At 34.5% G+C, this 16,382-nt stretch overlaps 2 protein-coding genes across 2 annotated transcripts; one reads left to right on the top strand and one right to left on the bottom strand.

Annotated features, from left to right (window-relative positions):
- Positions 1-5,791: 5,791 nt before the first annotated feature.
- PHR2 (photolyase/blue-light receptor 2) lies at positions 5,792-7,784 on the top strand. Its single transcript, XM_079004136.1, has 4 exons — positions 5,792-6,851; positions 6,924-7,153; positions 7,239-7,319; positions 7,429-7,784. The coding sequence occupies exons 1-4, from the start codon at positions 5,904-5,906 to the stop codon at positions 7,511-7,513; spliced, it is 1,344 nt and encodes a 447-aa protein (XP_078860262.1). The 5' UTR covers positions 5,792-5,903; the 3' UTR covers positions 7,514-7,784.
- MHX (magnesium/proton exchanger) lies at positions 7,426-10,432 on the bottom strand. Its single transcript, XM_079004135.1, has 8 exons — positions 9,808-10,432; positions 9,540-9,715; positions 9,341-9,459; positions 9,136-9,221; positions 8,933-9,045; positions 8,587-8,812; positions 8,389-8,518; positions 7,426-8,239 (listed from the first exon to the last, which is right to left on the bottom strand). The coding sequence occupies exons 1-8, from the start codon at positions 10,193-10,195 to the stop codon at positions 7,942-7,944; spliced, it is 1,536 nt and encodes a 511-aa protein (XP_078860261.1). The 5' UTR covers positions 10,196-10,432; the 3' UTR covers positions 7,426-7,941.
- Positions 10,433-16,382: the final 5,950 nt, after the last annotated feature.

The raw sequence follows: 16,382 nt of genomic DNA, 5'->3' as shown, positions 1-16,382 counted from the left end.
ATATAGTTACAGCCTTAGACACTAATCCAACATAATCATCAAAGAATCAACCCAATTACCCATCCCCATTATCTCCATTTATCTTAAGGATCTACCCTAAGAATCATCTATCCTTCATTCTTAAGGATTGACCTGAGGTATAGGCACGAAGCCACATCGTTGCCAGGGTTTACTCAATAGGCGCTAACTCCATTGTCACCAAGGTTTATACAATAGGCGCTAACTCCATAGTCACCAAGGCTTATACAATAGGCGCTAACTCTATAGTTACCAAGGCTTATACAATAGACGCTAACTCCATAGTCAACAAGGTTTATACAATAGGCGCTAACTCCATAGTCACCAACTATCCCATCTACCCATGTTCTACCCAACATTTTCGTAGATATAAATATACACTTTTATACATAGTTTAAAACCTGTATAGCATGTTCATCTAATACACATTCCAAATAATAGATGAGACACATACACATAACACGTATCTCATAGAGAATAACTCCTATCTATGAGTTAGAAGAAAGTAACTACACACTCACACAAAACATATACTTAATACATTCAAACAATACTTGTATTAAAATCGTGTTTATGAAAGGGACTATACACTCACTTGATCAGACAGCACTACGACTTGCAGAAGTAGTATTCTTCGGTAGATCTGGAAGATCTTCACAAAAACTGGGCTCCTTGCAGGCAGAGCTTCGACTCGGGAATTGCACTTCTCGGGATCTTCGGGCTTCGGGTCTCGGGATGATACCGAGGCTTTGGGGGTACTTCTTTACACGTAAATCGAGGTAATATGGGTGAGAGATGAGATAATGAGCAACCAAACCCGGCTGGCCCTTCAAATCTATTTATAGGGCAAAATTGGCCCTTGCCACGTCGTGGGCTTGGTCGTCACTGCATGCGTCATCGCAAGTTGCATCTGGGGGACTCCCGGAGGTGTCAGAAGACTGGCCACGTCGTGGTGTCTGACAGTTTTGGGGTTTCGCGCCCCGAACTTCAGAAATTCATAACTTTCGCATACGAACTTCGTTTTCAACGTTCTTTATATCGACGCGAAGGTGAGATTATGCTCTAAAACTCTCGTTTAGATTCCATTGGCTAATTTTGACTTTATTTTTAATATATTATAATTATATTACTTATATATTATTTTTAGTAGGTCGGGACAGGAAAACTCTGTTATAAACTCATAACTCCTTTGTTTGACGTCCGTTTTCGTCTGTCTTTCCGTCGTTGCACTACTATCGATGAGATCTTCAATTCTCATTTAGATTGTTTTGGATAAATATCGCTCTAATGTAAATTCACTATTTACGTCGCGCTGTGTCGTGTCGGTTCTGTCGCGAAACTTCGACAGGTCATAACTTGTTCGTTATAACTCGGATTTCGACGTTCTTTATATATTCGGAAACCTCGTAACATAAACTACATATTATTTAAGATTACTCCTTCTAAATAATCTTTCACAAAAAAGTCATTTTTGACGCTTATCGTCTCTAAATTGACTAGCCCTGATCTACGGGCGTTACACAGGAGGCGATGAACTGCAAAAAACCGCCAAAATCGAGTTTATGCGGCTCAGATTGAAAGAACGTGGAGTTTAGACGGCTGAGATTTGGAGGAGGGTAGTTAGACTCACCGTCGTCAATAGAATAAATACTTCAACCCAGATTTTGATCATTTTGATTTTGATTTTCAACTGGAGTTTGTTCCATAAACATAATCACAACCACAAACACCCATTTCCGTATCTGAACCCAAATTTGTTCCACAAACTCAACCCTATCAACCAGGAAACAAAAGAAAAGAGAAGGCGGAATCTAAAATGTAGGAACCTCAAAAAGTGTTAGTATTAACACAATCATAGATTGACGTTTCAGAAGACGGGAGCGGACAAAAAACATGATCGTTTTTGGATGCGCATTAGAGCTAGGTTCCTCAAAGGAATGAACCTACAACCATATCGTTCTAAACATCAAGTCTAATCGAAATGGGGAAAGATGAACAAAGAAGTCATGTTGTTTAACGATTTGTATAACAACATGAAATGGAAATAGAAAAGCGGCGAAAGTGACGATGTGATTTTGGAGAAAGCTTTTAACATTTACCAAAAAGAGCAAAAGAAGACTTTCAAGTTTTTTGAAGTTTGGAATCTACTAAAAGGCAACAGAAAAATGGAAAAATCAAAAAACAATCGACGAGCACATCAAAAGTGGATCAAAACGGTCAAAAACTTATGAATCCAATCACACTTCATCGGATGCTTGTGTTGGTTTCGACCTCAACGATGATGAGCCCGTTCAAGTGTCACCCCCTCCCCCGATCGATGGGAAGGGACAAAACAAAAGGTGAAGGCAAGGACAAAGCGTCAGAGTCGGATGACTTGAAAGAAATGAGTGAGAATGTGCAAGGCATAAAAGATAGAATGGATAAAACTAAAATTTTTATTTATTTTAAAAATAAAAATAATTAAAGGAGTCTTGCACTACTCTTTGTGTGTGGCATGAAACCACACTTCTGTAGCAAAAAATGATGTGTTGCCTACGTGACAGTGAAGGGAGTGCACATTTTATGGCACCACTCCCTCTAGTCATATATTTTAGAGAATCGTCGTAACTTCTAACAACACAAGTCTGGCCTCCCAAACTATGAGTTGTAATCTTGAATCTTGATGATTGAGTGTTTAACAAGTATATAACATATGACATCTGGAATAATGACTTTGTTCCCATAATGTACTTTAGACATCATTTGTGCTTTGACCCATACTAGAATTTAACTGGAAATGAAACTTCTCATTCCAATATAAGTGAAACCGAATCCTTTTTATACTATAGTATTTTTTTCACTCTAATTAATCAATTAATAATTATTATTTTAAAAAAATATTTTGATTTGTAGTAGTTAAAGATAAGTTGAAGAGGTGTGAAAGTTTCAAATAAATAAAATTAAATAAATAAATCAATCAATAAATGACCTATATTATAATAAACTAGACTAATATATGTACAACTATATAGTTAATTTTTTTTTTTTTGCATATATATTGAAAATACTAAGACATTTACTATTAAATAAGAACTCTTACACAGAGTTATATATAAATTTATAATTATTTTGAACCATATATGCATCTATTATAGTCATATCATTAAATAGCATCTACTTGTGGTTTGCGTTTAAATAAAACTAAACATGGTTTCGATTTATTATTATAGTTTAACATTATGATTAATTAATTTATAAATTATTTATCTATTGAATTTTTTAAAATAATTTTGATAATGATATGTTCGTAAGTTAACACAATGTAATTTTTTTAATATCTACATTCACAATGTTTAAACCTTTTTAACCATTTTGAGAAATAGTATTTAATATATTTTTAAGTTTATTTTAAATTTTGAATTATGTTTTAGATTTAACATTAACGAATAAGTATATTATAATAATCATCCTAAAAATATATCAATAATAAGATAAAATTTTGTATTTAATAACATATTTTAATTAATAGTTTAATTATATTAAGTTAAAAACTGAAAGGTTAGTGAGGTTTCAAATGCATATGTTGATAAGAAAAATGTCTCATTTATAGTATAATACGAAGCATGGTTGTTAAGATCCTGATCTTGATCTTAAAATCTTACGTTTTTTAAGATTATACGAGCCAAAAACGATCCTGGTCCCATTAGGATCTATCTTAAGTAAGATTTATAATGGGATCTTAAGATCCCAACTATGATAGTTGGGATCTTAAGATTTTAATCAGTGTTCTAAAAGGCGTGCCATGGCGGGCGCCAAGGCGCGCCATGGCGTGAGGCGCGACGTCGCCGTTACGAAAAGGTTCATAACGTTGCTGTTAGGCGTGACGCGTGGCAATGCGTGATATGACGTATCATGGCGCGTTATGGCGTGTTATGGCGCATGTTTTTTTGTTTGAGATACGTTTTTTTGCTCTTTTTATACCTTTTCTAATCAGACATACAAGTATTGTGTTTTTTATTAACTTTCTGTTATTAGTTGTTGATATAACACTTATAAAAACTAGGTATATTTGATATAAATTTATATTTATGCGGTAATATAATTATAAATTAATACAAAATCGCCCTCTTACATCACGCCTTTAAAAACGTCATGGTTTGCCATAACTCGTTAAGCTTGAGGCTTGGCCTTGCCGTCACGCCACGCCTCACGCCTTTTAGAACCTTAATTTTAATACAATCCAATTCTACATCTCTAGTTTTATTATATAGTTGAGTCTCCATAGAGTTCCATCAATTCATTTCAAATTAGACATGTCACACTCATGACATTTCATTTGTAATCCTAAGTCTTTGGTTGAACTTGAGTTCATTTTGGTAGGATCTTAGGATCCCGATCCGATCTTAAGATCACGATTTTGAAAAACATAAAACGATCTTGGGTGAGATCCCGATTTTAACAACATTGGTATGAAATATGATATGATATGGCATTTTAATAATAAAATAGATATATTATATATTGTTATGAAAATTATATATAAAAAGCTTTAAAATCACTTTACCATATTAAATACAAAATTACTTATATTGTTAACTAACTTTGAATGTTATAACTCTATGCAGATGTTTTATTTTTATTATTTATACGTATTTAACATCAATTAATAAATGTATAATCATTATTAGAGAAGATTTGGGGAAAGAAAAATGTTTTTATAGTTAAAATTTGGTAACTACATGTTGAAAATAATTTATTTATTGATATTACTTGTGAAATAATAATTTCTTACATAAATTTGTTATGTAAATTTATAATGAAATTGAGATCATATCATTTAATTTTCATTAATTAAATTAACATGTGAATAAAATTAAATATATTTCTGGATTTAGTATTACTTTTAACATTATAATTAATTTAGAAATTACTTATTTGACATTTTTTGTACGGTAAAGTAATATAATTTTAAACTTTATGTTATTTTAACTATTATTATTGTTAATTAATTTAAAAACCATTTATTTGAAAAAAATCAATTATTATAGAAATAGTTTATGATTTTTTAGTCAATTTTACATGTCAATTTAAATATTACTTTCAATACATGTAAACATTTTAGAAAAATAGTCTTTAAGTTTATTTGATATTTTGATTTATATTTTGGATTTATTCTAAAGACAAGTATTAAACTACATTAAATTCCTCATATGTCCATAACGAGATTTGAACACTCGACCTCGAAAAAGAAGAACAACAATTGATATCCCTGAGCTAGAAAACACTTAGTTAGCACGGTATTTAAATTAATATTTTAGAAGCCCTTCGGTTAGCATGATATCTAAATTAATATTTTAAGTTTAAATATTGATAATTCAAAACATCTACCACTAATATGATAAATTTCATATTTAATAACATATTTAAAATAATAAAAGTAAGTATATATGATTGAAATTTAAAAATATTAGGGGTTTTAAATACATGTTATGCATGTAAAAATTCCTACTTTTGATAATAATAATAGATAATAGATTCATAATATAAATAGATATAAATTTTATATTCTATGTTTAAGAGTCCGATTGAATATGATTATAACTGAACATTTACGGTTATTAAAGAAAAAAAAATATTGTTTTATATGAATTAAATGATTAAATCATTTTAAATTGAACGATTAGTGATGAGAAGTAAAAATCGTAAAAAAAAAATTCAAAAACAATCCATTTAATTAGTATTTTATTTGAAGAAAAAAAAATGAACAATTCCCTATTTGTATCATCGTTATCCTCGCCAGTCGCCACTGAACACCCTCCCTCGCACCAAACCACAAAAACCATATTACACCCTACTGTTACACACAACAGCTTATCTTCTTCATTCTTCAAACACACCCACCAAAAATGGAAGCTAAACCTCATGAATTCGAAAACCCTGATTCTGAAACCCCAACTGAAGACCAATCGCACCTCTCCATTGCTCCCTTTACCTCCATTTCACTTTCTCTTCCCATCCACTTCATCTCCCCACCAAAAATCTCACCGTTCCCTTCCCAAATCCCTAAATTTGTGAAAATCCATAATCAAATCTCTTCCCTTTGCAATCTTTCTCTCTCTTCCAACACCCTCAACCCCACCAAACCATTCTTCAAGTCCACTGTCTCTGCAAACCCTCTTCAAAATCCATTATCTCTAAACCCTCGCCGCCCATCTGACCCCTCCAATGCCGCCGGCGGACGTCGCGCCTCCGTGGTGTGGTTCCGTAACGATCTTCGCGTTCACGATAATGAATCTTTGTCCTCTGCTAACAATGAGTCAATGTCAGTGTTACCAGTTTATTGTTTCGACCCTAGAGACTACGGGAAATCTTCATCTGGGTTCGATAAAACCGGGCCATACCGTGCATCTTTCTTGATTGAATCGGTTTCCAATTTGAGAAAGAATCTTCAAGCCAGAGGGTCGGAGCTTATAGTTCGAATTGGAAAACCTGAAAAGGTTTTAGCTGAGTTAGTAAAGGAAGTAGGCGCAGAGGCAGTGTATGCACATAGGGAAGTGTCTCATGATGAGGTGAAGGGTGAAGAAAAGATCGAGACAGCATTGAAAGACGAAGGAGTGGATGTAAAGTACTTCTGGGGAAGTACATTGTACCATATTGATGATTTACCCTTCAAGTTGGAAGAAATGCCCACCAATTACGGTGGGTTTAGGGAGAAAGTGCAGGGGTTAAAAATCAGGAAGACGATTGATGCACTTGATCAGTTGAGAGGGTTGCCGGCTGGTGGTGACGTGGAGCCTGGTGACATTCCTTCATTGGTTGATTTGGGTCTTAATCCTACTGCTACCATGAATCAGGTATGAGTTTATTATGGTCGTGTGGATGAATTTATGTTGATTAGGTATTGAGATTTGAGAGTGTGGTGTTAGGCGAAAGCAACTGCACATGCTTCGCTTGTTGGAGGTGAGACTGAAGCACTTGAGAGGCTTAAAAAGTTTGCTGCAGAGTGCCAAGCACAACCTCATAAAGAAGGAAGCAATGATAGCAGCAGCAGCAGTATATATGGTGCAAATTTCTCTTGCAAAATCTCCCCATGGCTTGCAATGGGATGCCTATCCCCTCGTTCCATGTTTGATGAGCTAAAGAAATCTGCTTCTAGGTATGTAATATGTATTTGTTGATTTACTTAAGAGAAGAGAATCGTCAAGTCTTTTTTTATTTTATTTCATGAGCTAAATTTGTAGGACCATTTCTGCCCGCAAAGATGGTGGTGATACCGGGACCAACTGGTTGATGTATGAGCTCCTGTGGAGGGATTTCTTCAGGCAAGTGCAAGTCAATGTCAATCAAATCAACCAAATTTGTTTTTGTGTTTTTTTTTTATAACTTTTAAGATGATGTTTATTTGTCTATAAATAAATAAAAATCGCACAGATTCATCACCAAGAAGTACAGTTCTGCCAAACAAAATAATGCTGCTCCAGTCACAGCTTCTACAACAGGTGCAGCAGTGGCATGATCAGGTTATGAGGAATTGAGATATGTTTCAAGACCAGACACACACACACAGATTTGATACCAACATGTATCTCTTCTTTTGGTCAACCGCATCCCATATTTAACTTGAGAGACTATTCAGTCAAACAATGTTTTTGTTACATTAGACTCTTAGTGTCTTGTCATTTAAGATGCTTTATGAATTCCATGTTAATGCATATATATAATATATTCTGTGTAAAACATTCATATTATATGGTCGACATCAATTCAAGAACATGGTATTTCTTTTACTTCCATACCAGCCCAGGTGCAATATATAATAAATCCAATCCAGACAACTGTGGCCTGTGGGGAATTAAAAATACATACATAAAATTAAAAATACAAAGCAATGGGCAAAACTAATAAATACAAATAGAAATGGAAAAGGAATGTAACTGGTGAAAATCAAATGATTCCAGAAACTTTTAGGGAGGATAAGACTACGAATATGAGCCAAAGCAACATGAAATACGCACATGTGACCCAAGCCCAAACCCGTGGTCCTCCAAGCTCACCACCAAACACAATCCGTCTGACTACCAAAATTGAGATACAGCCAACAGAAGTTGAGAAGAAAACCAGCAATGAGAAACTCAGCCCCTCTGCATTCTCAATTCGCAGAGGCTCTCCATATGCTATGAAGTTGTAAACTGTGTCAATCAGCCATGGAACTCCAATCCCCACATAGATGTTCACTGAATTGCTACATACAGGAAAACCAAAACCATATCATCTTCGGTTTCAGTTTCAGTTTCTTACCAAAATATATACTATTCAAGATTTCAACACCAAAAACCAAAAGCAGTATTATTATTATTATTATTATTTTTAAATATTAAATATTAATTTAACCTGCAGGTAATGTTTGCAATGGCAGAATCTGCAGTTGTTTGCCTTTCAGCAGCGATTTTACTTGCCACTAGATCTGGCCACGAGGTTCCACCTGCTAATGCAGTGAATGCTATCACATAACTGTTGATTCCTGCAAAGGATCAACTCGAATTCAAAGAATTGCTTGTAAGTTTTAAATTTAAAATCAGTTGTTGACACCTGTAACACAGCTGATGAGGTCCGTGAGCCTTGTAACGATATAAGCTATTCCACTGATGAAAATCAGAGAACAGATAAAAGCAATCCAACCATGAGCTATCTGATATGGAGGCACAAATGCAAACACCAGTTTCCATGGAGCAACAATAACATTCCAGAAAACCTTTGCCCAACCCACACCCACCCTCCCCCTGTTATTTGTATCTCTCAGTTTCGTGCTATCCAACTGTTGGGTGTTGAAAAAAAAAACCAGGATAATGAACAAACAGCTTTACAGTTTACACCACACCTTATTAAGTAAATACTCAAAGACCATAACAACATATGTGGTACCAATTTGCCATACCATGAGAGCATCGACAAATTGGTGCTTCCAAATTGAAGCAACATCAGATTCCGGATAGATATCAAAATGCTTATCAGATGGATCACTTAAAGGCAGATGTTGATAAGTAGAGTCTGCAGCACCAGCACAGTACTTACTTACAACAACTTCACATAAATGCATAATTATTATTATATTCTTGATTTGTGAAATACAAGCAATACCTGACGCATTTCCTTGGTGGATGGAAAATATATCTGCAATACCTTTTTCTGCTGGAACCCATTCCTCTGGTCTTTCACTCCGGTCCCTGTAACATATATAGAAATGGCTAAGCTTTTACAAAATACTATTGATTAGCAAGTAGCAACTTCCTACTTCTACTTCCTAGAGAGAGGGAGGGAGGCATGGGATGGGATGGGATCATACAGAGGAAGAGACACCAAGGGCCACCGTTTGTCTTGGGCATACGCGTGTACAAGCAACATCCCAAATTGCAGCACAGTCAACAACGCCTCCCACACAGTGATAACATTTGGACTCCATACCTGCGACAACCAAGTTCCCAAATTCAAATTATTACAAAAAACCCTTTTCCTTTCCCTACAAACAAATAGTAAAATACCACCTCCAGAATTATGTAGAGCCAAATATATGCCCAGAACGACCAAAACAGTTCTACAATCCAAACTCCCAAATCCGATATCTTTTTCACTTCTCCAGCTTTTGGAACCACCACACACACCGCGTGGATAGGAAACAGGTCGAATGCAGCAGACCCAACAAGCGTTCCAGGCCCTAACCCTATCAATTTTAACCACACACAATAAAATCGTTTGCAATTGCTGTGTGTTAACTCAAGAAACAAACTGCTTGTGGAGTGATCGATCACGCACCTCCAGCATACAGTTTGCCAATATTTCGTATTGCATCGATGGTAGCCAAAGAGATCTGTGGGAAGCTAGTACCAAAAGCCAACAGAGTAATGTCTGCAATCGTATAATTCCACACTTTTTCATGTCTCACACGTTGTGTATTGTTCCGAGGATCTATCTCCACCACCGTTCGAGTTTGTTGCACAACATGTTCCATGGACCGGAAAAACCTTTCAGTTATTGCCGATAGTCCAATGAAACAATAAGCAAGTGCTAAGAAATAAAAAAATGTACGAAACCCATCTCCCATTGATGTTTCTCCGGGGAAAAGAAAATAGGTTTCGCATGCCTTCTCCGAAATAATGTGGTTAAATGTCTTTCCGGCTGCCGTTTTATCATCATGCACCATTTCCTTTAACACCGTAGATCAGAAGCCCTGGTTAATTTATGACCAAGGACGGGTATGGGATGTATCGTATCAAATCAAATTAATTTGGAAGGAGTGAAAGTAAGAGAGAAACGGGCGAATTGGGATCGACAACCAGAACCGGACGTCCAGGCATTCATGATCCATATGTCATTGTTTTGATTTGTTAATTAATCTTCAGGAGCAGCAGGAACACGTCTCTTCAAAGTCAGCCACGGGATTCACACTTGATAATTCCTTAATTATAAACAAAAACACAAATTTTACACAAACTCATAACCTTGTTTCATATTAGCCAAAAATTTAAATAAATAAATCCAACAATTAAACCCTAAAAAGAATTCTTCCACCTTATTTGTTATCTTTTATTTACCAAAAAATGCCACGAACAAAACAATTTTTCTTATATTCGTTACACAAATTTTAAGTCTACAGAAAAAAAATCTTAGAAAAAAATACATGTGAAATTTGAAAATAACAAGAAAATTTTAATTTTTTGGTATTTACCCATACCTTCATGAAAATATCTTTCTTAGGAAAGATCGACTAAAATACCCAAAAACTTCAATTTTTTTTAATGTGTTTAACTGTCTTAGATCTAAGATGATTTTTTCTTAGACTTAACATTTGCACAAGACAAAAAAATTCCTTTTATACACATAACCTTTGGAAATACCAATAATAATAATAATAATACGATTTTCTTCTTATTTTTCGTATGTATCTATCCTAGATCTAAGATGATTTTGTTGTAGATCTAAGTATCTAACACTTACATATAAATATTATGAAAACACTACTTATTCCAACATTTACATATAAATATTATGAAAACACAACTTTAACTGTTAAAATGAAAATTTATTTTATTCGTTTTGAAAATGGTTTAATAAAATTTTAAGTTGGACCTTTTTTAAAATGAAGTTAAAATACAAAAAATTAGGTTTTTCCAAAAAAGTTGTGTGCCTTTTTATTTTAAATTTTATAAACCATATAGGCCAATTGCGTAGACTCATTAATAGCATATCATACAAATTTAGACAAACCATATAGACCAGTGGGTGAGTTTTATTTATCTCCTATTAGGAAGCCTTTTCTCATTTAGAAATTAAAAGGGAACAAATTTAAAATCTAAAAGTCTTTAATCTAAAATTGTTGGTTAAAAAGACATTATATTTTACCATTTACACATTCTATTTGATTTTAAGATTTTTTTATTTGTTGAATTTACATTGCTTTATGAAAAATTATAAATAGTTTATTATAAATTGATTTTTACTAAAAATGTTCATAAGTATCTAAAGGGTGTTAATTTAACGTGACTCAATCTAAAAACTAATGAAATAGAAGAATCCAAATACATAGGTGGACCCACTCACCCTGATAGGTGTGCCCAACTCGTGTTACATGTTCAGAAAACTACCCATTATTATAACTTTAATATTATCAAAAACAAAATCATTAAAGATCGTAAATAAGTTAATATCGTATGATGGACTTTATTATATTACTTTTTCTATAACACGAAACGTGAGCAACCTATTCTATAAATAAAGAAAGAAAAATATTTCATATGTTTAAAGAATTTAAAATAAAAACATAAAACACCTCATCTAAACGGCACATATTGCCCTCGTCCTAGTTTTGGATGTATGATATTCGAATGTTAAACTTTCTTATCACGTATATAATTATTTATGAGTTAAGAAATTAAATATCTTTTTTTTTTCTGTCCATTTAAATGATGACATATGTCATATTAGTATCCTAAAATATCATTAAATTTCATTAAATGAATATTAAATGTTACATATGTTACCATTTAATTGGATATGATGATATTTAGGAAAAAAAATAGAAGGATATTTAATTTCTCGAATGAGTTTGGTAGGAAAGTCCATTCAACGAAACAAGTGGTTCTTTGTATGATAAATGATCTAAATCTAATCATTTCATAACATAGCACCATCAGTTTTAGTATTTTAGTGGTTAACCTTGTTAAATAATAAAAAATACATAATTTAAGTTAAATAACATATGTTATAAAATGTTATCAATATAATTAAAAAAATCATAATGAATTGATTTCATTAATTCGACCAATATAGTTCTACATATCGATGGAAGGCAAACGAACAACAAGTTACGCCGTTAGCACTTTCTGGATGGCAAAACTAATCAAAATAAAAGACATTAAATAAACATATTTAATTTATTTAGAAAGCTAATTCTTTGATGCACATATAAAAAATATAATTAATCTTGTTTTGTACACATATTGTCAATGTATTTTTTCGTAAGAGCATCCGTAATGCAAGTAGTATAAGAGTTAAATATGGCGATGACTATAATGTAATAAGAGTTGAATGAAATGTGGATAATGACATGAAATACAGTTGAATGGATGAGTTGAATAATCATTCAATGATTCAATAGAAGGAATTAAGTGGTGATTATGATTGAATAAATGTTTAATGGATTGTAGGTATTGTTGTATAGATGTTTAATTGATCATGCGATAATCCATTAAACTTTATAGAGTTCAATGAATGGATTGTGGATGTCTTAAGTAGACTTAATGCCAATAGATATGAGGAGGTTTGCTGATGAGTTGGCATTTATTTTGCTAAGGTGGCCATTTTGATGTTGAGGTGAAGATCTATAATAAGAAAAACGCATTATAGCAGACATCATGAGAACCATGATTTCTCCCAAATCTCTTTGTCTTCGTCCTTAAATCCACACATCTCCAATATAAAGACAAAACTTATGGTGCAAGTGTGGAGAAACAATTGATTTCTCCATTATATTCAATTTATATGAATATTTTTTTCTCAATAAATTATGCATTTCATGTTTATTTACTTTAAGATCGGTTTGTTTTCATTTATGTCATATATAAGTTGTTAAGCGGGGGCGGAGCTTCAAAACCTGAATGAGGGGGGGGGGATATAATATATATAAAAATCGATGAACAGGGGGACCACCGCCAAAATTTTTATATTTTTTTGTTTAATATGTATAAAATGAAAGTATAGGGGGCTATTTGTAACCAAAAAATCAGAAAGGGGGGGGGGGGGCACAACCCCCTCGTCCTAATAAAGCTTTGCCCATGCTGTTAAGTGTCTTTAATATTATGCATTTCATATTTGCTATTGTGTTCTCGATTTATCAAGAAATATGTTTAAGGATATGTATAGGGAAAAGATGTGAGATGGGGCGGGACCATTTCAAAAATATTAAAGTAAAAACAAAACAAACAGAAAGAAAAAAGCTAGAAATTATAAAATAATCATTTTATATATATCAGTGAAAATGACACATTAGCCCTACAATGTATTGTACATTTGTTTATTCAATCCCTTAAGTTATTTTTGTGCTTTATGAGGAAACAAACTTGTTAATGACTTGGAACGTTCCAAAACTCATAGAGAATTTCTTATTTTAAAATAATAAAACATCCAATGTATTTTTCATAAAAGATCATCATTGTCAACAATGTTTTAAAAATAACATCATAGTATCAGCAATTCATAAATGTGAATCTCCAGTGGATGCAATGCAATCATGTTAGACCATTCCCTTTCGAACTGGAAGTATCTGAAAATGTTAAACCACAAAACCATAAACACAAAGTTTAACGAGTTTCTCCAAAATACTACATACCATACAAATAAGTGGGCTCAGTCCTAGGGTATATTCCAACCCAACATACAATAACGAGCCCATCCCTGGGTATATTTCAACCCAACACATCATAATGGGCCCAACCCTGGGGTTTATCTCAACCCAGACATACAATAATGGGACCAACCCTAGGGTGTATTTCAATCCAATCATACATGCAAGAGTTACAAATACAATTATCATTATACATAGCACAATCCAGTGGGTCGGTATTGGTCCATTCGACCCACAAGTATAGTAAGAAGACTCACCTTAATCGATAGCCAGATAAAAACTCACACTCGAACTAATGCTACAAAAGCTCCTCACACTAAACATATCCAAAACAAACCCAATTAACAATTAAAGTAATTATGCCAACTTAGCAAGTCCAAAATACCAAGGAAAATCCTTATTTGGGCAAAAGACCATTTTGCCCTTCCAGGTCTTAAACCCCTCACAGATGACCAAAAGTCAAACTGGTAAAAAAGTGAACGGTCAAACTTTTTTTTGACCTACTCGTTGTGTACTTTAGCTCTACGTTGGGCGTAGAGTCTTAATATAGAAAAACAGGGTAAAATCAACCTACACACTACGTACCTAAGATTACGCCCTACATAATCTCGATGTTTGCCAACTTTCTTATTAAGACCTTAATGCCTTAAGACCAAACATCTAACTCTCAGATTTGAACCTCATGGACGTCCTTTGCATGGCCAGAACAAACCCTAACTCCTATCATGACCCAAAAGCTCAAAATATCAAGCATGAATGAATGGGAATGATCAAGATCCCATTTTTATGGCTCACTAAGCTCAGAAATGGTAAAAGATACTCCTCATGAGGTATGGAATTGCTCAAACTCCCTAGATCCAAGATTAAGGGACAAAAACTCATAAAAATTCACAACTAGCTAGATCTAACAAAAGGATCAACAAGATTTAGACTTTATACCTTTTGGAGGATGTTGAGGATGAGTAGAATCAAGATTTATAAGCTCTGGACTTCCAAGTGTTCCTTCAAAGGCATCCTTCTTCACCAAAATACACAAAAGGTTACTCAAAATGCTTCAAGGATCACACAAAGGGCTAGGGTTTTGAAATGACTGATTGGGAGAGTGGAGGATGATGTTAGAGAGGCATCAAGGGGGGTTAAGGTCTTTAAATAGTGTCAAAACCCTAAAAATCAGGGTTTTGAGTCAGCGCACATACGCGTTACATACACAAGGGTACGCCCCACATAGGGTTTTAAATGCCCACATCGATTCACCCTACTACGCCCTACGTAGTAAGCCACCCATGCACCGCGTATGACCATTTTTGAAAGAATTAAATACTTTAATCCAAAAATGAAAAGTACCTGAGAAATGGGTGTTTACAACTCTCCTCCAACTAAATCAGACTTCATCCTCGAATTCTGTTGCTACAAACAACTCGGGGTAATGCTCTCTCACCTCCACCTCAGGCTCCCACATCCACTCTAAACCCTTCCGGTGCTGCCATTGCACCTTAACTAAGCCCACCACCTTGTTGCGCAAGGTCTTCGTCTTCCTATCAAGGATCGCTATCGGTCTTTCCACATAGTTCAGATGCTCATCCACCTAAATTTCATCCAAGGGGACCACCGCAGAGTCATCGTCTAAATACTTCTGTAACTAAGAGACATGGAAAGTGTTGTGGATATGACTGAGCTCATTAGGCAGATCCAGCTAGTATACAACCATACACACCCGGGAGATAATCCTGAAGGGTCCAATATATCGGGGGCCTAATTTTCCCCACTTCCAAAATTAGATGACACATTTCCAAGGCGACACCTCCATAATCACAAAATCCCCCACTTATAACTCGAGGCCTGCTCGTCGCCGGTCGGTATAACTTTTCTGGCGACTCTGTGCGATTTGCACTCGACCATGCACCTGCTGTATCAACTCGGTAGTCTTGAGTACTGATGGGTTTTCAGCACAACAACATTCCTATGTGTTCATGCAATCCTATTGCTTTGGATCTAATTTTTTCTCTAGTTATACATCCAAATAGAAGTTCTAAAGCAATAACCTTAATACTAGCATACAAAATTCAAGATCCATATGAAAACTAGGGTTAGAATGTTACCTTGCTTGTTATCTCATAATAACAAGTAATCCGTAGATGATCTTGACTCTTGAAAGCCTTAGTGCCTCACGTGTTGCTCCTCTAATGGAATCACAAACACCAAAAGCAAAGGATGAGTGAGAGAGAGGCAAAAATCGGCTAGTGTTTCTCCTTGTGAAGTAGTGGCCGATTTCAAGAGGTATAGGGTCCTTTATATAGCTGTGGTTGCTAGGGTTTTCAGGTGAAATCCTAATTCCTTACTTAGGCTCCTATCATCCCATGGACATCCTTCTAGAAGGACTTGGACGATTTCTATAGGGCCTCCCTATAGAATTTTGTCCATCCCATTCCAAGGAAATCCATCAGTCCAGTTTGCAACTATCAATGATTTGTAATACCAGTCCCCTTAC

Source organism: Lactuca serriola, chromosome 5 (genome assembly GCF_051521515.1).
Source record: "Lactuca serriola cultivar US96UC23 chromosome 5, Lser_US96UC23_V15, whole genome shotgun sequence".
Lineage (NCBI taxonomy): Eukaryota > Viridiplantae > Streptophyta > Magnoliopsida > Asterales > Asteraceae > Lactuca > Lactuca serriola.
This window is presented reverse-complemented; position numbering and strand designations above follow the sequence as displayed.

What these genes read in the sequence shown, in the direction of transcription:
- PHR2 (XM_079004136.1), top strand. Translation starts at nt 5,904, where the DNA reads ATGGAAGCTAAACCTCATGAATTCGAAAACCCTGATTCTGAAACCCCA. An exon ending in CTAAAGAAATCTGCTTCTAG is followed by an intron (nt 7,154 to 7,238) that starts GTATGTAATATG and finishes CTAAATTTGTAG; the next exon opens with GACCATTTCTGCCCGCAAAG. An exon ending in CTGTGGAGGGATTTCTTCAG is followed by an intron (nt 7,320 to 7,428) that starts GCAAGTGCAAGT and finishes AAAATCGCACAG; the next exon opens with ATTCATCACCAAGAAGTACA.
- MHX (XM_079004135.1), bottom strand. Translation starts at nt 10,195, where the DNA reads ATGGTGCATGATGATAAAACGGCAGCCGGAAAGACATTTAACCACATT. An exon ending in AATTTGTCGATGCTCTCATG is followed by an intron (nt 8,813 to 8,932) that starts GTATGGCAAATT and finishes AACACCCAACAG; the next exon opens with TTGGATAGCACGAAACTGAG. An exon ending in CCTCATCAGCTGTGTTACAG is followed by an intron (nt 8,519 to 8,586) that starts GTGTCAACAACT and finishes GATCCTTTGCAG; the next exon opens with GAATCAACAGTTATGTGATA.